This window comes from Scyliorhinus canicula, chromosome 19 (genome assembly GCF_902713615.1).
Source record: "Scyliorhinus canicula chromosome 19, sScyCan1.1, whole genome shotgun sequence".
NCBI classification, from domain to species: Eukaryota; Metazoa; Chordata; class Chondrichthyes; order Carcharhiniformes; family Scyliorhinidae; genus Scyliorhinus; species Scyliorhinus canicula.
In genome coordinates this window covers 56,317,240-56,342,002 of record NC_052164.1, presented here as the reverse complement: position 1 = coordinate 56,342,002, position 24,763 = coordinate 56,317,240, and the positions used below count along the sequence as shown (strand labels likewise).

At 46.9% G+C, this 24,763-nt stretch overlaps 1 protein-coding gene across 1 annotated transcript in view; it reads right to left on the bottom strand.

The window, feature by feature from the left end:
* The window catches only part of LOC119954304 (poly(U)-specific endoribonuclease-like), a 114,588-nt gene that overhangs the window by 3,400 nt on the left and 86,425 nt on the right, over window positions 1-24,763 (bottom strand). The window contains exons 7-8 of the mRNA XM_038779415.1: window positions 23,245-23,351; window positions 586-728 (exon numbers count right to left, since the gene is read on the bottom strand). Of these exons, the coding sequence (XP_038635343.1) occupies window positions 586-728; window positions 23,245-23,351 (250 nt within the window). The remainder of the gene's footprint in view (window positions 1-585; window positions 729-23,244; window positions 23,352-24,763) is intronic.

The following is a 24,763-nucleotide window of genomic DNA, read 5'->3' as shown; positions in this document are numbered from 1 at the left end:
TGGGCAGGAGAGTTTTAGTTATGAAGAGAGATTGGATAGACCAGGGTTGCTTTCCTTGGAGCAGAGGAGACTGAGGGGGCCATGATTGTGATGTATAAAATTATGAGGGGCATAGATAGAGTAGACAGAAAGAAACCTTTCCCCTTTGTGGAGGGATCAATGACCAGAGAGCAGAGATTTAAGATAAGGGGCAGAAGATTTAGGGGGGATGTGAGGAAAAGGTTTTATTTCTTCTAAGTCATTCAGAGTAACTGTTGTGAACCATTTAAATTAGCAATTTAAATATTTCTTGGATAGTTCTCAGTGCAGGGCAATTGTCCAGGGGAAGTTAGCATTTCTGGACAATTACTGTGCAAATGTTTACCTGGGAAGTTTGGAGAGGGATTCCCCAGTGCATTTTTCAGCTACCTCTAAATCCAACACTATGGAGCCTAGAAGTTAGGGCATCCAGTACATCCCAGTTCAAAGCTCTGTATGCTTTTGAACACTAATTAGATCTTCCTTAACCTGGTGTGTTTTCAATTATACTGATTGAAAATATCTGTCATTATTCAAATTTCTGACCAGGAATTGATTAATACTTACGAAGAGTTCGGCTTTGCAATGAAGCAAAGAGTGAAAATGGCAAAATCAAACTCTGGACTGGAGCCGACGAATTCTGAGCCCACCTGCTTGAAGTATCCGTTCCAGTTAAACTGCAGCGCCAGGACATCTGGATAGTTAATCCACTGTGAAGACAGGAAAAATCATTGAACCCACTGGAAAAGAACAACTCCAAAATCAACTCCTGTACAATGGTTTCCAGTCATGTCTAATAATCATAGAATCCCGACATTGTAGAAGGAGGCCATTTTGCCCATCAAGTCTACACCCACCCTCCGAAAGAGCACCCTACCTAGGCCCACTGCCCCACCTTATTCCCTTAAACCAACGCATTGATCATTGGATGTGGGAGGAAACCGGAGCACCCGGTGGAAACCCACGCAGACACGGTGGGGGAAGTGCAAACCCCACACCAACAGTCATCCAAGTTTGGAATTTAATCCAGGTGCTGAGGCGGCAGTGCTAACCACTGAGCCGTCCTGTCACAATACCATCCGCCGACTAAAAGGGGAATTAGCTCCTGAATTATTGCTGGTATTCAGCACAAAACGTATTGTCCCTGATATTGTTCCCCATCAAGTGCAACGGTGCACACTATCCCCAGTCTTCAATGAGAAGGGAAGGGGGTCCTATGAATTCGGGGCAGAAGTGGGCCATTTGTTAAATAAAGCTTACTCTGCCATTCATTAGATCATGGCTGATATACCTGTGGCGTTAACTCCATTTTTCTGTGGGCCCCCATAACCCTTGACTCCTTCGTAAATCAGAAGTGTCTCTAATTCAGGCTTGACTCAGCTTTCACTACTCTCTGAGGAAGAGAATGCAAATACTAACAATCATCTGAGAGAGATGGTTGGTATTACAGAACTTGAGCATTGTTGGAAAAAGATATACACATCATGAATACCAGTAAAAGGGGACAACAACAGCAAAGCAGTGGAACAGTATATTTTTCAGATAGAGCTGGCTAGATTATTGATTAACAAGGGGGTGAAAGGTTATTGGGGTTAGGAAGGAATATGGGGTTGAGGTAACAATCAAATAAGCCACAATCTTACTCAATGGTGGAGTGGCTGACTGGCTTCTATTTCATATGTTCTAATGTACTTGCCAATTTCCAACAATAGCTGATCTATCCCTTTTCCTTGAGATTCAATGCTTAATGGTCCTTCCTGTTTATTCCTTGATTTCCCCTTTCTTTTAGTTTGCTGTTATTATTTTTGATCTATGGGTGATTAATGGTTATTGTCCCGAAGGCAGGCTGAAGAATTCAGACGTTACAGGAGAGAACATTCTGCTAGTCTGGGGTGATTTAAACAAGAGCTGCAAATTTGTCAGCATAAGAACGAGAGAATGGGTTGGGACTCGGTTTGCTTGATCGGCTTGTGGCCAATGAATTAGCCCAAAAGGCTGTGCTTTGCCTGATAACAGGCAGTGATTGGATCCTGTCCCACTGGAGTGCTTTTCGGAGTCCTAAAGTTTCAGTCAGTTTTGATTCTGGCAGTACCAAGGCAAGAACCAGCTATCGCTCTCTCCAGAACAGCTGCTGTGAGCACTGTATTTCTGAACTTGGAGGAAAACCATTGCAGGCTGCAAAAAAACTTGTCCCTGCTGAACCTCTCAAGAAAGGCTGTGAAAACTGCATTCTTGACACTAAAGACAACCTGAATTAACCAATCTCCAGAGAAGACCATTACAAGTTTCAAACTTGCAAACTTGCTTTGAAGGAAGGTGTGCTGAAAACCCCCGTCTGAAGCAAAGATTCTTTTGCCTTTTACTTAGGATTATTACCCCATAGAACATAGAACATAGAACATTACAGCGCAGTACAGGCCCTTCGGCCCTCGATGTTGCGCCGACCTGTGAAACCCCTCTAAAGCCCATCTACACTATTCCCTTATCGTCCATATGCCTATCCAATGACCATCTGAATGCGTTTAGTGTTGGCGAGTCCACTACTGTTGCAGGCAGGGCATTCCACGCCCTTACTACTCTCTGAGTAAAGAACCTACCTCTGACATCTGTCCTATATCTATCTCCCCTCAATTTAAAGCTATGTCCCCTTGTGCTAGACATCACCATCTGAGGAAAAAGGCTCTCACTGTCCACCCTATCTAATCCTCTGATCATCTTGTATGCCTCAATTAAGTCACCTCTTAACCTTCTTCTCTCAAACGAATACAGCCTCAAGTCTTTCCTCATAAGATCTTCCCTCCATACCAGGCAACATCCTGGTAAATCTCCACTGCACCCTTTCCAATGCTTCCACATCCTTCCTATAATGTGCCGACCAGAACTGCACGCAATACGCCAAATGCGGCCGCACCAGAGTTTTGTACAACTGCAACATGACCTCATGGCTCCGAAACTCAATCCCTCTACCAATAAAAGCCAACACACTGTACGCCTTCTTAACAACCCTCTTTCCCACCCTTCTGTGTTTGTCTGTCTAGTGAGTGTGTGGGTGTAGAGGTTGGGGGCAGGTTAAAGTGGGGATTAGGAATTAGGTAATAGTTAACCATTTGTATTTGCTGCATATTTCATTATTGTTCTTGTTACAAATAAACAGTAATTGTGTTTATACTTACAAACTGGTTACTAACTATTTGGCAGCCAAGGGGAAAAATCTGTGGGTATTGTGCGAAGAATTATTGGTTAATTCACTTGTGTTGTGACTCTGGGACAAATGGGGCTGGAATTGACCGTGGACCAGCCCAGGGTGTCATAACAAATGGCATTACCATCGCTGAATCGCCCACTATCAACATCCTGGGGTTACCATTGACCAGAAACTGAACTGAACTGAACCTCCTGGGAGGCTCACACTGACCCCCTGGGAGGCTGAACTGCCCTTCACACATTTTCTCAACTAAGCAGTACTGCGCTCCGTATGCTAACTTGTTGCCTTTGCCTATGTATTTGCATTGTGTATTTATGTGTGTCCTATGTTTTATTTTCATGTGTGGAACGATCTGTCTGGACAATACCTTTCACTGTACCTTGGTACACGTGACAATAATACAAATCCAAATCTATCGGAAAACAGATTCAATAGAATCCTGGAAAATGACCACCAAGGCATCCACTATTTCTAGAGACACTTCCTTAAGTACATTGGCATGTAGATCATCAGGCCCTGGGGATTTACCAGCCTTCAATCCCATCAATTTCTCCACATCATTTCTCTATGAATATTGATCTTCTTCAGTTCCTCCCTGTCACTGAACCCTGTGTTCCCCAACATTTCTTGTATCTGATTTGTGTCCTCATTTGTGAAGACAGAACCATTTAGTTGCTCAGCCATTTCTTTGTTCCCCATTATAAATTCCCCTGTTTCAGACTGTAATGGACAAGACATTTGTCGTCACCAATCTTTTTCTCTTCACATATCTCTAGAAAATTTTACAGTCAATTTTATGCTCCCTGCAAGATTACTCTCGGACTCTATTTTCCCCTTCTTAATCAATCCCTTGCTCCGTCTTTACTGAATAGAACAAAGAACAACGAAAAGTACAGCACAGCCTGTGCCGTCCATGCTGCCCATCTAAACTAAAATCATCTACACTTACTATTCCCATCCTATTCCTGTATTTGTCAAGATGCCCCTTAAATGTCACTATTGTCCCTGCTTCCACCACCTCCACCGGCAGCGAGTTCCAGACACCCACTACCCTCTGTGTAAAAAAACATGCCTTTTACATCTCAACTAAACCTTGCCCCTCGCACCTTAAACCTATGCTCCTTAGTAATTGACCCTGGGAAAAAGCCTCTGACTATCCACTCTGTCTATGCCCCTCATAATTTTGTAGACCTCTATCAGGTCGCCCCTCAACCTCCATCGTTCCAGTGAGAACAAACTGGGTTTATTCAACCACTCCTCATAGCTAATGCCCTCCATACCAGTTAACATCATGTTAAATCTCTTCTGCACCCTCTCTAAAGCCTCCACATCCTTCTGGTAGTGTGGTGACCAGAATTGAACACTATACTGCAAGTGTGTCCTAACTAAGGTTCTATGCAGCTGCAACATGACTTGCCAATTCTTATACTCAATGCCCCGGCCAATGAAGGCAGGCATGCCGTATGCCTTCTTGACTACCTTTTCCACCTGTGTTGCCCCTTTCAGTGACCTGTGGACCTGGACACCTAGATCTCTCTGACTTTCAATACTCTTGAGGGTTCTACCATTCATTGTATATTCCCGACCTGCATTAGACCTTCCAAAATGCATTACCTCACATTTGTCCGGATTAAACTCCATCTGCCATCTCTCTGCCCAAGACTCCAAACGATCAAAACCTGCTGTATCCTCTGACAGTCCTCATCGCTATCCACAATTCCACTAACCTTTGTGTCGTCTGCAAACTTACTAATCAGACCAGTTACATTTTTCTCCAAATCATTTATATATACTACGAACAGCAAAGATCCCAGCACTGATCTCTGCGGAACACCACAGGTCACAGCCCTCCAATCAGAAAATCACACTTCCATTGCTACTCTCTGCTTTGTATGACCTAGCCAGTTCTGTATCCATCTTACCAGCTCACCCCTGATCCCGTGTGACTTCACCTTTTGTACCAGTCTGCCATGAGGGACATTGTCAAAGATCTTACTGAAGTCCGGATAGACAACATCCACTGCCCTACCTGCATCAATCATCTTTGTGACCTAGAACATAGAACATAGAACGATACAGCGCAATACAGGCCCTTCGGCCCTCAATGTTGCACCGAAATGGAAAAAACTAAAGGCCATCTAACCTACACTATGCCCTTATCATCCATATGCTTATCCAATAAACTTTTAAATGCCCTCAATGTTGGCGAGTTCACTACTGTTGCAGGTAGGGCATTCCACGGCCTCACCACTCTTTGCGTAAAAAACCCATCTCTGACCTCTGTCCTATATCTATTACCCCTCAATTTAAGGCTATGTCCCCTCGTGCTAGCCACCTCCATCCGCGGGAGAAGGCTCTCACTGTCCACCCTATCTAACCCTCTGATCATTTTATATGCCTCTATTAAGTCACCTCTTAACCTTCTTCTCTCTAACGAAAACAACCTCAAGTCCATCAGCCTTTCCTCATAAGATTTTCCCTCCATACCAGGCAACATCCTGGTAAATCTCCTCTGCACCCGTCCCAAAGCTTCCACGTCCTTCCTATAATGAGGCGACCAGAACTGTACGCAATACTCCAAATGCGGCCGTACTAGAGTTTTGTACAACTGCAACATGACCTCAGGGCTCCGGAACTCAATCCCTCTACCAATAAAGGCCATCACACCATAGGCCTTCTTCACAACCCTATCAATTGCCAGCAGGGTAGCATGGTGGTTAGCATAAATGCTTCACAGCTCCAGGGTCCCAGGTTCGATTCCCGGCTGGGTCACTGTCTGTGTGGAGTCTGCACGTCCTCCTCCTGTGTGCGTGGGTTTCCTCCGGGTGCTCCGGTTTCCTCCCACAGTCCAAAGATGTGCGGGTTAGGTGGATTGGCCATGCTAAATTGCCCGTAGTGTCCTAATAAAAGTAAGGTTAAGGGGGGGGGGGTTGTTGGGTTACGGGTACAGGATGGATACGTGGGTTTGAGTAGGGTGATCATGGCTCGGCACAACATTGAGGACCGAAGGGCCTGTTCTGTGCTGTACTGTTCTATGTTCTAACCTGGGTGGCAACTTTCAGGGATCTATGTACATGGACACCGAGATCCCTCTGCTCATCCACACTACCAAGATTTTACCAATAGCCAAATATTTTGTATTCCTGTTATTCTTTCCAAAGTGAATCACCTCACACTTACATAGAACATAGAACATAGAACGATACAGCGCAGTACAGGCCCTTCGGCCCTCGATGTTGCACCGACATGGAAAAAATCTAAAGGCCATCTAACCTACACTATGCCCTTATCATCCATATGCTTATCCAATAAATTTTTAAATGCCCTCAATGTTGGCGAGTTCACTACTGTTGCAGGTAGGGCATTCCACGGCCTCACCACTCTTTGCGTAAAAAACCCACCTCTGACCTCTGTCCTATATCTATTACCCCTCAATTTAAGGCTATGTCCCCTCGTGCTAGCCACCTCCATCCGCGGGAGAAGGCTCTCGCTGTCCACCCTATCTAACCCTCTGATCATTTTGTATGCCTCTATTAAGTCACCTCTTAACCTTCTTCTCTCTAACGAAAACAACCTCAAGTCCATCAGCCTTTCCTCATAAGATTTTCCCTCCATACCAGGCAACATCCTGGTAAATCTCCTCTGCACCCGTTCCAAAGCTTCCACGTCCTTCCTATAATGAGGCGACCAGAACTGTACGCAATACTCCAAATGCGGCCGTACTAGAGTTTTGTACAACTGCAACATGACCTCATGGCTCCGGAACTCAATCCCTCTACCAATAAAGGCCAACACACCATAGGCCTTCTTCACAACCCTATCAACCTGGGTGGCAACTTTCAGGGATCTATGTACATGGACACCGAGATCCCTCTGCTCATCCACACTACCAAGAATTTTACCATTAGCCAAATATTCCGCATTTCTGTTATTCTTTCCAAAGTGAATCACCTCACACTTCTCCACATTAAACTCCATTTGCCACCTCTCAGCCCAGCTCTGCAGCTTATCTATGTCCCTCTGTAACCTGCAACATCCTTCCGCACTGTCTACAACTCCACCGACTTTAGTGTCATCTGCAAATTTACTCACCCATCCTTCTGCGCCCTCCTCTAGGTCATTTATAAAAATGACAAACAGCAACGGCCCCAGAACAGATCCTTGTGGTACGCCACTCGTAACTGAACTCCATTCTGAACATTTCCCATCAACTACCACTCTCTGTCTTCTTTCAACTAGCCAATTTCTGATCCACATCTCTAAATCACCCTCAATCCCCAGCCTCCGTATTTTCTGCAATAGACGACCATGGGGAACCTTATCAAACGCTTTACTGAAATCCATATACACCACATCAACTGCTCTACCCTCGTCTACCTGTTCAGTCACCTTCTCAAAGAACTCGATAAGGTTTGTGAGGCATGACCTACCCTTCACAAAACCATGCTGACTGTCCCTAATCATATTATTCCTATCTAGATGATTATAAATTGTATCTTTTATAATCCTCTCCAAGACTTTACCCACCACAGACGTTAGGCTCACCGGCCTATAGTTACCGGGGTTATCTCTACTCCCCTTCTTGAACAAAGGGACCACATTTGCTATCCTCCAGTCCTCTGGCACTATTCCTGTAGCCAATGATGACCTAAAAATCAAAGCCAAAGGCTCAGCAATCTCTTCCCTGGCTTCCCAGAGAATCCTAGGATAAATCCCATCTGGCCCCGTGGACTTATCTATTTTCACCTTGTCCAGAATTGCCAACACTTCTTCCCTACGCACCTCAATGCCATCTATTCTAATAGCCTGGGTCTCAGCATTCTCCTCCACAATATTATCTTTTTCTTGAGTGAATACTGACGAAAAGTATTCATTTAGTATCTCGCTTATCTCCTCAGCCTCCACACACAATTTCCCACCACTGTCCTTGACTGGCCCTACTCTTACCCTAGTCATTCTTTTATTCCTGACATACCTATAGAAAGCTTTTGGGTTTTCCTTGATCCTACCTGCCAAAGACTTCTCATGTCCCCTCCTTGCTCGTCTCAGCTCTCTCTTTAGATCCTTCTCCACATTAAACTCCATTTGCCACCTCTCAGCCCAGCTCTGCAGCTTATCTATGTCCCTCTGTAACCTGCAACATCCTTCCGCACTGTCTACAACTCCACCGACTTTAGTGTCGTCTGCAAATTTACTTACCCATCCTTCTGCGCCCTCCTCTAGGTCATTTATAAAAATTACAAACAGCAACGGCCCCAGGACAGATCCTTGTGGTACGCCACTCGTAACTGAACTCCATTCTGAACATTTCCCATCAACCACCACTCTCTGTCTTCTTTCAACTAGCCAATTTCTGATCCACATCTCTAAATCACCCTCAATCCCCAGCCTCCGTATTTTCTGCAATAGCCGACCATGGGGAACCTTATCAAACGCTTTACTGAAATACATATACACCACATCAACTGCTTTACCCTCGTCCACCTGTTCCGTCACCTTCTCAAAGAACTCGATAAGGTTTGTGAGGCATGACCTACCCTTCACAAAACCATGCTGACTATCCCTAATCATATTATTCCTATCTAGATGATTATAAATCGTATCTTTTATAATCCTCTCTAAGACTTTACCCACCACAGACGTTCGGCTCACCGGCCTATAGTTACCGGGGTTATCTCTACTCCCCTTCTTGAACAAAGAGACCACATTTGCTATCCTCCAGTCCTCTGGCACTATTCCTGTAGCCAATGATGACCTAAAAATCAAAGCCAAAGGCTCAGCAATCTCTTCCCTGGCTTCCCAGAGAATCCTAGGATAAATCCCATCAGGCCCCGGGGACTTATCTATTTTCACCTTGTCCAGAATTGCCAACACTTCTTCCCTACGCACCTCAATGCCATCTATTCTAATAGCCTGGGTCTCAGCATTCTCCTCCACAATATTATCTGAGTGAATACTGACGAAAAGTATTCATTTAGTATCTCGCTTATCTCCTCAGCCTCCACACACAACTTCCCACCACTGTCCTTGACTGGCCCAACTCTTACCCTAGTCATTCTTTTAAGAACATAAGAACATAAGAACTAGGAGCAGGAGTAGGCCATCTGGCCCCTCGAGCCTGCTCCGCCATTCAATTAGATCATGGCTGATCTTTTGTGGACTCAGCTCCACTTTCCGGCCCGAACACCATAACCCTTAATCCCTTTATTCTTCAAAAAACTATCTATACCTTAAAAACATGTACTGAAGGAGCCTCAACTGCTTCACTGGGCAAGGAATTCCATAGATTCACAACCCTTTGGGTGAAGAAGTTCCTCCTAAACTCAGTCCTAAATCTACTTCCCCTTATTTTGAGGCTATGTCCCCTAGTTCTGCTGTCACCCGCCAGTGGAAACAACCTGCCCGCATCTATCCTATCTATTCCCTTCATAATTTTAAATGTTTCTATAAGATCCCCCCTCATCCTTCTAAATTCCAACGAGTACATAGAACATAGAACAATACAGCGCAGTACAGGCCCTTCGGCCCTCGATGTTGCACCGACATGGAAAAAATCTAAAGGCCATCTAACCTACACTATGCCCTTATCATCCATATGCTTATCCAATAAATTTTTAAATGCCCTCAATGTTGGCGTGTTCACTACTGTTGCAGGTAGGGCATTCCACGGCCTCACCACTCTTTGCGTAAAAAACCCATCTCTGACCTCTGTCCTATATCTATTACCCCTCAATTTAAGGCTATGTCCCCTCGTGCTAGCCACCTCCATCCGCGGGAGAAGGCTCTCACTGTCCACCCTATCTAACCCTCTGATCATTTTATATGCCTCTATTAAGTCACCTCTTAACCTTCTTCTCTCTAACGAAAACAACCTCAAGTCCATCAGCCTTTCCTCATAAGATTTTCCCTCCATACCAGGCAACATCCTGGTAAATCTCCTCTGCACCCGTTCCAAAGCTTCCACGTCCTTCCTATAATGAGGCGACCAGAACTGTATGCAATACTCCAAATGCGGCCGTACTCGAGTTTTGTACAACTGCAACATGACCTCATGGCTCCGGAACTCAATCCCTCTACCAATAAAGGCCAACACACCATAGGCCTTCTTCACAACCCTATCAACCTGGGTGGCAACTTTCAGGGATCTATGTCCCAGTCTACTCAACCTCTCCTCATAATCCAACCCCTTCAGCTCTGGAATTAACCTAGTGATTCTCCTCTGCACACCCTCCAGCGCCAGTACGTCCCTTCTCAAGTAAGGAGACCAAAACTGAACACAATACTCCAGGTGTGGCCGCACTAACACCTTATACAATTGCAACATAACCTCCCTAGTCTTAAACTCCATCCCTCTAGCAATGAAGGACAAAATTCCATTTGCCTTCTTAATCACCTGTTGCACTTGTAAACCAACCTTCTGTGACTCATGCACTAGCACACCCAAGTCTCTCTGAACAGCGGCATGCTTTAATATTTTATCGTTTAAATAATAATCCCGTTTGCTGTTATTCCTACCAAAATGGATAACCTCACATTTGTCAACATTGTATTCCATCTGCCAGACCCTAGCCCATTCACTTAACCTATCCAAATCCCTCTGCAGACTTCCAGTATCCTCTGAACTTTTCGCTTTACCACTCATCTGAGTGTCATCTGCAAACTTGGACACATTGCCCTTGGTCCCCAACTCCAAATCATCTATGTAAATTGTGAACAATTGTGGGCCCAACACTGATCCCTGAGGGACACCACTAGCTACTGATTGCCAACCAGAGAAACACCCATTTATCCCAACTCTTTGCTTTCTATTAATTAACCAATCCTCTATCCATGCTACTACTTTACCCTTAATGCCATGCATCTTTATCTTATGCAGCAACCTTTTGTGTGGCACCTTGTCAAAGGCTTTCTGGAAATCCAGATATACCACATCCATCGGCTCCCCGTTATCTACTGCACTGGTAATGTCCTCAAAAAATTCCACTAAATTAGTTAGGCATGACCTGCCCTTTACGAACCCATGCTGCGTCTGCCCAATGGGACAATTTCTATCCCTATGCCTCGCAATTTCTTCCTTGATGATAGATTCCAGCATCTTCCCTACTACCGAAGTTAAGCTCACTGGCCTATAATTTCCTGCTTTCTCCCTACCTCCTTTTTTAAACAGTGTTGTCACGTTTGCTAATTTCCAATCCACCGGGACCACCCCAGAGTCTAGTGAATTTCGGTAAATTATTACTAGTGCATCTGCAATTTCCTTAGCCATCTCTTTTAGCACTCTTTTATTCCGGACATACCTATAGAAAGCTTTTGGGTTTTCCTTGATCCTACCTGCCAAAGTCTTCTCATGTCCCCTCCTTGCTCGTCTTAGCTCTCTCTTTAGATCCTTCCTTCGAAAAACCCTATCAAGTTAGTGAGACATGACATCCCTGTCACAAAACCGTGCTGCCTCTCGCTAATACGTCCATTTGCTTCCAAATGGGAGTAGATCCTGTCTCAAAGAATTCTCTCCAATAATTTCCCTACCACTGACGTAAGGCTCACCGGCCTGTAGTTCCCTGGATTATCTTCATAAACAAAGGAAAAACAGTGGCTATTCTTCAGTCCTCCGGGACATCACCTGAAGACAGTGAGGATCCAATGATTTCTGTCAAGGCCTCAGCAATTCCCTCTCTTGCCTCCTTCAGTATTCTGTATTGTGTATAAATATTTTAAATCGTAGACTTCAGAAACTGGCACCTCCGCAGCTGTTTATAACTGATGCAATCATGTATAACCTTAACTATTTTATGAACAAGATCAGTGTAATGTCCAGTTGTACATTATGTTTGACCGCTGGGATATCCCATCAGGCTCTGGGGACTTATCTACCTTAATATTTTTCAAGATTGGTCTTTTTGGATCTCAATGTGACCCAGGCTATCTACACACCCTTCTCCAGACTCAACATCCACCAATTCCTTCTCTTTGGTGAATATCGATGCAAACTACTAAATTCTAAACTACTCCCAATTCCCAGGTCTGTTGTTTTTCTTGGCCAATTTGTATGTTTCTACTTTGGATCTAATACTATTGCTAACTTCCCTTGTAAGCCATGGATTGACCAACTTTCCCATTTTACTTTTGTGCCAGACAGGAATAAATAATTGTTGCAGTTCCCCCATGTGGTCCTTGAGTGTTTTCCATTGCCTATCCACATCCATCCTTTTAAGTAATATTTTCCAATTGATCAGAGCCAAGACTAATCACTGTTCTGGGTTGTGGCAGTCACTGGGTACCCCTGATGAAAGGGATGAGTGGTGAGGATAGAGGCTCCCCTCATCACAGGCCCAGGGGCACTCGCTGATGGGGATAGGGGTGTAGTGTGGATGACAACATATTGAGGGGGCCGGGTAGGGAGTGGTGGGGTTTGGAGGGGGCATGTTGAGGGTGGTGCTGAGGTGCTGAAGTACAATTCGGGAAGTCCATGTAATCTGGTGGTTTTGGATGGGCAGGCAAGGGAATACTCATATTGCTAACATTTTTTTTCTTGGCTCCCCTGCAGAGAATGAATTTTGGAGTAGAGCCAGGAATGCTTACTATCTACCTGACCGCAGCTGCCAATGTAGATGGATGGAGGCTGGAAGAGCAGACCTGCTCATGGAGGATCCTGCACAAGGGGACCCTGCCCCAGAAGAGCAGGGCCCAGCTGGTGAGGCTCAAGTGATGGCTGTTTGACAGGCCAAGGAGGAGGTGCAAAGGAGGCGCTGCATCAAGGCATATGTCATCTGCACATTTCCTTCGAGGAGCTGCCAGACTGCCTGTGACGCCGAAGACTTGGTTAACCATGAAGACAGTGTGCCATCTGTGCCAGATTGCACTGCAGCAGTTTTGAGGAAGACACCCACTCCCGTTGGCTGTCAAATTGACTGTTGCCCTGACGTTTTATGCCACTGGGCCTTTCCAGGGGTCAAGTGGGGGCATGTATGAGATCTGCCAAACATCCGCACGCGGTGCATCCGCAATGTGATAGATGCTCTGTGCGTCTGGGCAGCAGACAATAGAATGTTCAGTCTGGATCAGGTCTACCAGGATGCCCAGGAATCAGGATTCAGCACCATTGCTGGAAGGCCCAGGTCCAGGGGGCAATCGATGGCCTGCATGAACCTCTCCGTGCACCGGTTCATCAGGTGTTCATCAACCACAGGAAGGGGTTTCATTCCCTGAATGTACAGTTGGTGTGTGCACATCATGCACGTTTGCACGCCTGTGCCTAATACACACAATGCATGCATCCTCGTGCACTCTGAGGTTCCCGGCACCTTTGAGGTGCTCCCTCGGGGAAGGTATAGACTCTTGGGTGGCAAAACGTTGTTCATAATAATAATCTTTATTATTGTCACAAGTAGGCTTACATTAACACTGCAATGAAGTTTCTGTGAAAATCCTCTAGTCGCTCCTGTTCGGGTGCACAGAGGTAGAATTCAGAATGTCCAATTCACCTAACAAGCACGTCATTTGGGACTTGTGGGAAGAAACCGGAGCAACCAGAGGAAACCCACGCAAACACGGGGAGAACGTGAGATAGTGACCCAAGCCGGGAATCGAACCTGGGACCCTGGCGCAGTGAAGCAACAGTGCTAACCACTGTGCTACAATGCCGCCCAATAGAATGGTATCTTCTATTCAGAGGGGAATTGAATACAAATGTAGGGAGATTATGCAGTTGTACAGGACACTGGTGAGGTCACATCTGGGTTATCCACTGAGGTCATGGCTAATGTGTCATTAGGTGTCCTGTCCGGAGGCCCCAGACTGACATGGGAACGCATTATAATGATGGCCATGCAGCAACCAAGAGTATCATTGAGAGATGCATTAGCATCCTCAAGATGTGGTTCCGATGCCTGAACCTGGAGGAGCACTTCAGTGAGCTATGTGGCATGACCCTGTGACATCATTTTGATGGATCTGGCTAGCAGCCAAATAGATCTTCTGGAATTTTGGGTATTATCCAATCCTTGATTTTGATTGGGAGACCTCTTCAGCAAAAGGGGGACATGCAGGGGGAGGGGAAGAACGCCAGGCCTCATCGGATGAGGCGAGTGTACAGGAAGAACCTGGCATGGAGCCAGGCTAGTAGGGCAGGACATCTAACTTGTGCTCCAGGGCTGGGCACACAGGACACTCTTGATTTGCTAACTAAGTCGGCTGCTCTGGTTGCCTCCCCACCCTTGCAAATGGAACTCCCTTCCTCGGGCGGCATGGCAGCACAGTGTTTAGCACTGTTGCTTCAATGTGACATGGTACCAGGTTCTATTTGGCACCCGTGCATGTAATGGCCCATCTTGTCCAAGGGAACACAAAAAGGACATGGTGAGATGTTGGGAGGTAATTTCTATGGGAGTCTGCAGCTTGTGGCATATGTGAGCAAGGCACCTGGACAAAAAGGACAGTATATATGTTGGGTTTGGTGCAGCATGGGATGTGAGGAAGATGCAAGAGGTGGGGTGTGTTTGCTTTCTTGGGGATTGGAGGTTGATTTGAGGAGTGAGGGACTGGAGTGATGCAAGGGGAATAGATGTGGTGACTCACCTGAGCTGTCATTCACGTTTTTTTGGCTCTGGGTTCCTGGTCAGGCTGGCAGCACTGACTGCCTCTGCCAACCTCCTCCCAGGCCCTGTTGATGACAGCGGGCTTCAGTCATCGCCCCACCCTGGGGAAGAGCGTGTCCCTTCTCTCCTCCTCAGTGTCCATCATTCTGTCCAGCCTACTCTCCATGAAGCATGGTGCAGGTCTTAATAGAACCATCTTCTTGATTGGGATGAGAGTCTGTGGTAAGTGGAGTGTAATTCCAGCCTGTCAGGCTCTCCAGGGAATCAGACGCCAGAGGGAATGAGAATTGCCCTCAATTCACGTGGGCATGGTCCATTTGTATGCTGTGACTGATTTAGTGAACCTCTTTTAAATCCTTGACTCACCCCCATTTCCCTTTTTATTTCCTGTACTGCTGGCTCTTTCAAATCTGCAGGTTTTGGTTTTAAGCTGAAACACCCCGAGTCTAAGCTCCTAGTCTAAGCTATCATTTAAATTGCCCCAGGTCTCCCCTTGGTGCAGTGAGCTATGTGGCATGACCCTGTGACATCTGGATCTGGCTAGCAGCCAAATAGATCTTCTGGAATTTCGGGTATTATCCAATCCTTGATTCTGATTGGGAGAACCCTTCAGAATGTTCTGGAAACACAGGCAAGCTCCATTTTGCAGTGTTTAAGTTTCAGTTCTGTGAAACCCAAGGCAAGAAGCAGGTTTAAATGCTGAAGCAGATCTCCCTCCTCTGATAACTTGTGACAAAATACCTTCCTATTTCTGCACACCCTGGAAGTTTTGGCAAGTAGTCTATTCTAATCAGGCAACCATGAAGCAAGAGCTCTGAATTCTCTCTCCCCTATTAGGTTCAGGTTGATCTGCAGGACGATCCAGAGCAGCACCACCTGCTGGCAGAGTGGGTGGTTGAAAATCCATTTGTAACTCTCATGTTGAAAACTTCACTTTGATTCAATAGTTTATCTTGTGGATGCAAGTTGGAATTACACAGACCTGGGGTGAACCTTCTCAGTGAAAGCCCAAGCCAGAGGAGATGTAGGTAACTCTACAGAGGAAGCCCTACAGCTAATTTAAGGCAGATACTAAAATATTTGAACCAACCAATGTTTGTCAACATTTTGTATCCTGAGAAGATTGTCGCCAACCAAGATCACAACCTCAGCAGCGAAGATACATATCTCTCATTCCCAGTTTAATCCCTGTTATTTTGATCCTTCCCTACCCCCACCATGTCTTGTGTGTGTCTGGGTGGAAGGTAGGACAGGGTTAGGGGAATATTTAGATCAGCAGACCATTGTTATATTGTTGTCATGACATGATTATCTATTTTCCTGTTATAAATAAACAGTTAAAAAATTTTGTTTGCTTGTAATCTGCAACCTGTAAGTCATTGGGGCAGTCAGGGGTCAAAGATCTCAGGGAAATGTACAAATTATTGGTTAATTCACTTACGTTGGGACTCCAGGGTCTGTGGGCTGGAATTGACCGTGAACGCGCCCAGGGTGTTGTAAAAGAATTGCAAAGGCAACACTTAGGGCGTGATTTAATGGTAAAGTTTCCAAGTGTGGTAGCGAGTGGGAACTGGCGGACCTTCTCGATGCTCAACCCAACGAGGCCGTCACTGGTATTAAATGTTAATTGGTCCACTTAACGAGGCCCCATGGGCTTCACACTGGAACTCATGGTCGCGCCAACTAATTCACCAGGACCATGAATGCCAGCTCCCCGCTAACACGGGGGAGCTGGACTTAAACCAATCCCACAGAGCAAATCCCACACATCCATGGCCCCAAGGAGACCAGCCCCATGATTCGGGGATGCCGACCTTGCCAGATTGTTGGACATGCTTTAGATCAGACTGAATGCCATGAGTGGCTCCGAGGGTCAGCCACAGGGCAGCTAGTGCCGCCTGGGAGGAAGTGGCAGCACCTGTCAGCTTCGACAGCATCATCAGGAGGACTGGCACCCAGTGTCACAAGAAGATTCTAGGATCTCCACTGGGCTACAAGAGTGAGTTGGCATGGGTCCCCTGGCACCGCCCCCACCTGCCACCCTCACCCCCTCCACTAGCATGTGCCTGACACTGTCCTCATCCAGCACCGTACCATACCCTGGACTACCTATGCCTCGCAGTGTCACCCACACCATACCTCTTCTCCAACCCCATCACGATGAATGAAGCACGCGGCTAACGATGCCCTCTGTGTCCCCACAGGTGATATTGGACCACAACAGATGGAAGAGGGCCTGGAGGTCACGGCGGTGACCGAAGTGAGGATCCATCGGCCCCAATCCAGATGGCCTGTGACATGTGAGTTGTAAAGGCCATAGAGAATGATCCATCTGTCCCATTGACTACATGTCCCACAGAATCTTCATCCGATGGTGCCGGCCCATCCGGATGGTTCCCCGACCACCACACCTTCAGTGACAACACCATGGATGGGAGCTCCGAGGAGACAACTGTATTCACGGCAGAGCTATCACCCCTACCCTCCAACAGTGCTGAGACACACACATCGGTGAGTGACAGTAGTAGTCAGGAATCTGGGGCACATTCTGGTGAGCATCATACAGTTGCTGATGCACATCAGGTGGAGATAGGAATGCCCAGGAGAGACAGCAGTCGGAGGTTTGCTGAATCCCAGGACCCAGCTGGGTCCCAGTCAGATGCTGAGCCTCTGGAACCGGTTTACCCGGAGCTGATGCAGTCAATAGGGTGTGGCCGTGATATTCAGAGGGGGATGTCAGTGACACTCCAAGTCCATAGCTGATTGGAGGAGTCCCAGAGGCTACGGGTACAGGAGATAGCGCCGGCAAAGCGTGGCACCAAGGTCAACACTGCTAGGGTGCTGACTTCAGTGGAGAGCCTGGTGCCCAACATCAGCAGCATGAGTGGAGGTGTCCATCGTGTGGCTTAGTCGGTGACGGCCATGGCTGAGAGTCTCAATGGCATGTCCCACAGGTGGACATTGCTGATGCACTCCTGAGCATGCCCCAGTCACTGAGGAGCATCGCCAAGGGTGTTGACACCATGCTACAGATATTGGGGAGCCACCAGGCTGACAGATCCAGATGACAGAGGGGAAACTGGGGCTCAATCCAACTGCCCCTCCATCCTAATGTGACCCCCAGGGCCCTATGGGCACCAACCAGGGGGATGGGGCACCGAGTGCGAACCCGGAGCCACCATACAGAGTGGCGAAGGCGGCCACCAGCTCCCCAAGTTCCACCCACCTGACAACAGCACGCCTCGGAGTCAGTTCAGAACAGGGCAGCATGCTGCCACCCGCAAATGGGCCAGGGCCCTCCGGCCCCAGGGTCCCCCGAGGACGCCTGTAAGGAACTGGCTAATTCCTTGCCTGTTTAGTATTTCTCTTTTAATGCCTGTCCTGCTGACTGGTTTTAAAATCACAGACTTTTGGTTTTGAACTGAAACCCCCACCCCTGCTGCAATCTGCTATGTGGACTGATCCAGGAGATCCCCTTTGATTCAGTGTGCTCTGTGGCATAGCCCATGATGTCATTTTGATGGACTCAGCAACAAGCCAATCACCTCTTCCGGAATTCCGGACCTTTTCATATTTTCATTGGTGATTGGTCAAGCACCTCTGGAGAACACAGGCAAGCCATTTTGAAAAGTAGTTTCACTCATGTGCTTAGACCTAGAAGGCAGCAAAACAGAACTCTCAGCTCGGCGATTTAAATTGGTTCAGGTCAGGCTCGTGAAGTCACTCCTATTTAAAAGTCTGCAGACAGTTGTCAGGTTCATGAGAATTTTAAATCTCTGGGATGGCTGGTGATGTAAAACACCCTTTCTATTAGCGAAGGCTGTCAATTAAAGTACCATCCCGCCGGCCTGCGACTGTTCCACTTCTGAGTCAAAGGATGGGGAGCTGAAACTGACTTTTCTCAGCTGAAGACCTGTGGTTAAAAACCTTCCTCTGCAGTCAGTTCAACCTGTGGAAGGACCTAGTCCAGCACCACCTGTAGGAGGAAGGGCTTGTTTAAAAACCGAGTATTACCTCAGTGGTCTGAGGATTAGATTGGCAGAGGCTCTACAAATTCAAGTGACTCTCAGGAGGGAATTCCACCGCCTCCAAGTTTTTAATCCCAGTGCCTTAATGCAGTCACCACTGTTGTGTATATATATCACATATTAGCTGTATTATGGTAAGGCCCATGTACTACAGGTACGGGGGTAGATCCCTGCCTGCTGGCTCTGCCAAGTAGGCGGAGTATATGGCTGTCTGAGCTGCAGCCATTTCGGCAACATCTGCAGGAGGGTACACATCTCTGCGTAATAAAAACTCGATTACATTCTACTCTTGTCTCTCCGCATTATGCCTGATCGCCTGCAGCTGCACACTCAAGCAGACAACGCCAAGTCGGCCTTCGCACATTGGCTAACTTGCTAGCTTGCTTGTCCCAACAGTGAGCGTGAGACAGAGGTACAAATATGTAAACAGATTATGGAAAGATGTAGGAGCAACAAGGTGGTGGTGATAGGAGATTTTAATTTTCCCAACATTGACTGGGATACACTTAGTGTCAGGGGTCTAGATGGAGCAGAATTTGTAAAGAGCATCCAGGAGGGTTTTCTCGAGCAGCATGTAAATAGTCCAACTCGGTAAGGGGCCATATTGGACCTGGTGTTGGGGGAAGAGCCCAGCCAGGTGGTTGAAGTTTCAGTCGGAGATTACTTTGGGAATAGTGATCACAATTCCGATTTTAGAATACTCATGGACAAAGACAAGAGTGATCCTAAAGGAAGAGTGCTAAATTGGGGGAAGGCCAACTATACCAAAATTCAGCAGGAGCTGGGGAATGTGGATTGGGAGCAGCTGTTTGAAGGCAAATCCACATTTGATATGTGGGAGGCTTTTAACAAAGAACAAAGAAAATTGCAGCACAGGAACAGGTCCTTCGGCCCTCCCAGGCTGTGCCGATCCAGATCCTTTCTCTAAGCCTGTCTCCTATTTTCCAAGGTCTACTTTCCTCTGTTCCCCGCCCATTCATATATCTGTCTAGATGCATCTTAAATGATGCTATCGTGCCCGCCTCTACCACCTCCGCTGGCAAAGCGTTCCAGGCACCCACCACCCTCTGCGTAAAAAACTTTCCACGCACATCTCCCTTAAACTTTCCCCCTCTCACCTTCAAATCGTGACCCCTTGTAATTAACATCCCCAATCTTGGAAAAAGCTTGTTGCTATCCACCCTGTCCATACCTATTAAAGAGAGGTTGATTATCCCCTGTGAAAATGAGGGATAGAAATGGCAAGATTAGGGAACCATGGATGACAGGTGAAATTGTGAGACTAGCTAAGAGAAAAAAGGAAGCATACATAATTCTAGGCGACTGAAGACAGACGAAGCTTTGGAAGAATATCGGGAATGTACGACCAATCTGAAATGAGGAATTAAGAGGGCTAAAAGGGGTCATGAAATATCTTTAGCAAACAGGGTTAAGGAAAATCCCAAAGCCTTTTATTCATATATAAGGAGCAAGAGGGTAACTAGAGAAAGGGTTGGCCCACTCAAGGACAAAGGAAGAAAGTTATGCGTGGAGTCAGAGAAAATGGGTGAGATTCTTTTTTTTTCATAAATTTAGATTACCCAATTATTTTTTCCAATTAAGGGGCAATTTAGCGTGTCCAATCCACCTACTCTGCACATTTTTGGGTTGTGGGGGCGAAACCCACGCAGACACGGGGAGAATGTGCAAACTCCACACGGACAGTGACCCAGAGCCGGGATCGAACCTGGGACCTCAGCGCCGTGAGGCGGTTGTGCTAACCACTAGGCCACCGTGCTGCCCTTTGGGTGAGATTCTTAACGAGCACTTTGCATCGGTACTCACCGAGGAGAGGGACATGACGGATGTTGAGGTTAGGGATAGATGTTTGATTACTCTAGGTTAAATCAGCATAAGGAGGGAGGATTTGTTGGGTATTCTAAAAAGCATTAAGGTGGACAAGTCTCCAGGTCCGGATGGGATCTATCCCAGGTCACTGAGGGAAGTGAGAGAGGAAATAGCTGGGGCCTTAACAGATATCTTTGCAGCATCCTTGAACACGGGTGAGGTACCGGAGGATGGGAGAATTGCTAATGTTGTCCCCTTGTTTAAGAAGGGTAGCAGGGATAATACAGGTAATTATAGACCGGTGAGCCTGACCTCAGTGGTAGGGAAGCTGCTGGAGAAGATACTGAGGGATAGGATCTATTCCCATTTGGAAGAAAATGGGCTTATCAGTGATAGGCAACATGGTTTTGTGCAGGGAAGGTCATGTCTTACAAATTTAATAGAATTCTTTCAGGAAGTGACAAAGTTGGTTGATGAGGGAAGGGCTGTAGATGCATATACATGGACTTCACTAAGGCATTTGATAAGGTTCCCCATGATAGGCTGATGGAGAATGTGAAGTCTCATGGGATCCAGGGTGTACTAGCTAGATAGATAAAGAACTGTCTGGGCAACAGGAGACAGAGAGTAGACATGGAAGGGAGTTTCTCAAAATGGAGAACTGTGACCAGTGGTGTTCCGCAGGGATCCGTGCTGGGACCACTGTTGTTTGTGATATACATAAATGATCTGGAGGAAGGTATAGGTGGTCTGATTAGCAAGTTTGCAGATGACACTGAGATTGGTGGAGTAGCAGATAGTGAAGGGGACTGTCAGAGAATACAGCAAAATATAGATAGATTGGAGAGTTGTGTGGAGAAATGGCAGATGGAGTTCAATCCAGGCAAATGCGAGGTGATGTATTTTGGAAGATCCAATTCAAGAGCAAACTATACGGTAAATGAAAAAGCCCTGGGGAAAATTGATGTACAGAGAGATCTGGGTGTTCAGGTCCATTGTACCCAGAATTTGGCTGTGCAGGTCGATAGAGTGGTCAAGAAGGCATACGGCATGCTTTCCTTCATCGGAAGGGGTATTGAGTACAAGAGTTGGCAGGTCATGTTACAGTTTGTAACTTTGGTTTGGCCACATTTAGAATACTGCGGGCAGTTCTGGTCGCCACATTACCAAAAGGATGTGGATGCTTTGGAGAAGGGTGAGAGGACGTTCACCAGGATGTTGCCTGGTATGGAGGGTGCTAGCTATGAAGAAAGGTTGAGTAGATTAGGATTATTTTCATTAGAAAGATGGAGGTTGAGGGGGCACCTCATTGAGGTCTACAAAATCATGAGAGGTATAGACAGGGTGGATAGCAACAAGCTTTTCCTCAGAGTGGGGGACTCAATTATTAGGTGATAGGGTTTAAGGTTTAAGGGAGATATGCGTGGAAAATTCTTTACGCAGAGGGTGGTGGGTGCCTGGAATGCATTACCGGTGGAGGTGGGCATGATAGCGTCATTTAAGATGTATCCAGACAGATACATGAATGGGCAGGGAGCAGAGGGATACCGATCCTTAGAAATTAGGTGACAGTTTTAGATCGAGGATCTGGATCGGCGCAGGCTTGGAGGGCCGAAGGGCCTGTTCCTGTGCTGTAATTTTTCTTTGTTCTTTGTAATAACCCTTACATGCAATGTGGCACTTCTACCCACGGAATCCACTTGGGAGCTGTGAAGTGCTCACTTAATTATGATTGTTAATTCCCTATTAGCAATAGCCTTCAGCCGCGAGGCCTCCACAGTCAGTGGGAGTTATGAATGGCTGGTGCAACAGATGGGTAGGTACTGGTGTTGCCTCCGTAATGAGTACACATGAAGCAAGGGGTGGCATGACGGACCTGTGGGTGGTATGACACACGTTCCCCCACCCCCAGCCCAGGGGTGACCCCCCCCTCCACATGGCTGCCCACCCTGACCGAGGCTGCCCCCCCTCCCCCGGGAGGTCTCCTCCCCCCTCTCCCCCCCACCCCCCCAAGCATTGGGGCAGCAACCCAAGTGCCTCCAGGCTCATTGCCTGGGAACAAAGATGGCTACTCACCTCCTCATGTTCCCTTAGCAGCCATTCCACCAGCTTCACCACTTGCTGGGGAGGCAGTTCAATCATGGGAGGCCATTAGATGGGGGTTCTTTTCCATTAATTGTATGGAGATTGGCCTGAAGTGGTTATAATTGGTTTTGTGCCAAGCCACTGCGGGATCCTGATTTCGCCAATAGAAGCGGGCCGGTTAAATCACAAACCGATCGGCGCCTGGCTCAGTTCTCGATTTTGGGCCAGAATGCCTACTGAAATGAAAAATACATTGCATCCACTCATTCCCCTCTGTCCGTCCTGCTAACTGCTTAATGATTAAAGAACACTAATAAAATTGGAGAGGCTAGTAAATGGGTGTAGAGTTGCAGCTGGGTGCTGTGAACATACACACAAAAGTAGTTAAAGGAGAGGAAATGATGTGGGGGTGAGTGGGCAATGTGATGTTGTTGGAATGTGATAAAATGGTGTGCCAACTGTCACACTATCTCTGCCAGACACTTACCGGTCCATTGTAGCTGTAACTATAATAATTCAACTCGCCATTCTTTTCCGCTAGATAGAAGTGGATCCAGCTGTGGAATCCAGACACTTTTCCCCTCTTCACTTCACCTGTTTTCAAAAGAATTTGGTGTAAATTAATCCCAGGATTAACAATAGAAGCAGAACCCAAACCAACCAATCAGTAGCTAGTCAGTCCACAATGATGGAGGCTATGGGGGATCATGGGGTTCATTTCCGACATTTCCTCAAAGAACATGAAGGGAGACGGGGGTTTAGAGAGGGTGCAGCTGACTGAGAGCAGAGTCGGAGGGCGGAGTTCCAGTTGGCTCACAGAGCAGAATCTCAGCTACATTCTGTAAGGTAAGAGTTGTTTTTTTTTGGAGGCAGCAAGCTATTTTTGTGTATCATTCAGCAGAATCACCAATTTTAGAGGATTCACTTGAGAGAGTAGCAGCAGTGTATATATTTTTTAAGGGCCTAATGGGTGTATCATCTTTAATTTTTTTTTCCTTTTAAATCTCTTTGGCAATTCAGATGTTGCATGCTCCTCCTGTGGGATGTGGGTGGTAAGGGACACCACTAATGTCCCCACTGACTACACCTGTGGGAAGTATACCCAACTCCAGCATCTCGGAGACCGGGTTAGGAAACTGGAGCTGGAGCTGGATGCACTTCGGATCATCCGGGAGGCAGAAGGGGTGATAGAGAGGAGTTACAGGGAGTAGCCACACCCAAGTTTCAGGACAAGAGTAGCTGAGTTTCAGTCAGGGAAAGGAAAGGTAGATAGTAGAGGGACCTCCCCCCTCCCCCCGTGGCCATTCCCCATCAGAACAAGTACACCTTTTTGGAAGCTGTTGGGGCGGGGTACCTAACAGGGGAAGGCCATAGTGGCCAGGTCTCTGGCACTGAGCCTGGCTCTGTGGCTCAGAAGGGAAGGGGGAGAATAGAAAAGCAATAGTGATAGGAGACTCAATGGTTAGGGGAACGAATAGGAGATTCTGTGTTCGTTAATGAGACTCCCGGAAGGTATGCTGCCTTCCGGGTGCCAGGGCCAGGGATGTCTCGGATCGAGTCTATAGGATTCTTAAAGGGGAGGGGGAGCAACCAGAAGTCGTGGTGCACATAGGCACCAAAGACATAGCTAAGAAAAGGGATGAGGATCTAAAAAGTGATTTTAGGGAGTTAGGCTGGAAGCTGAAGAGCAGGACAAGCAGAGTAGTGATCTCAGGATTGTTACCGGTGCCACATGCTAGTAAGGCAAGGAACCTCCGCTGGCAAAGCGATCCAGGCACCCACCACCCTCTGCATAAAAAACTTCCCACGCACATCTCCCTTAAACTTTCCCCCTCTCACCTTGAAATTGTGACCACTTGTAATTGCTTGTTGCTATCCACCTTGTCCATACTTTTCATAATTGTGTAGACCTCAATCCACCTTCGTCTTTCCAATGAAAACAATCCTAATCTACTCAGCATTTCTTCATAGCTAGCACCCTCCATACCAGGCAACATCCTGGTGAA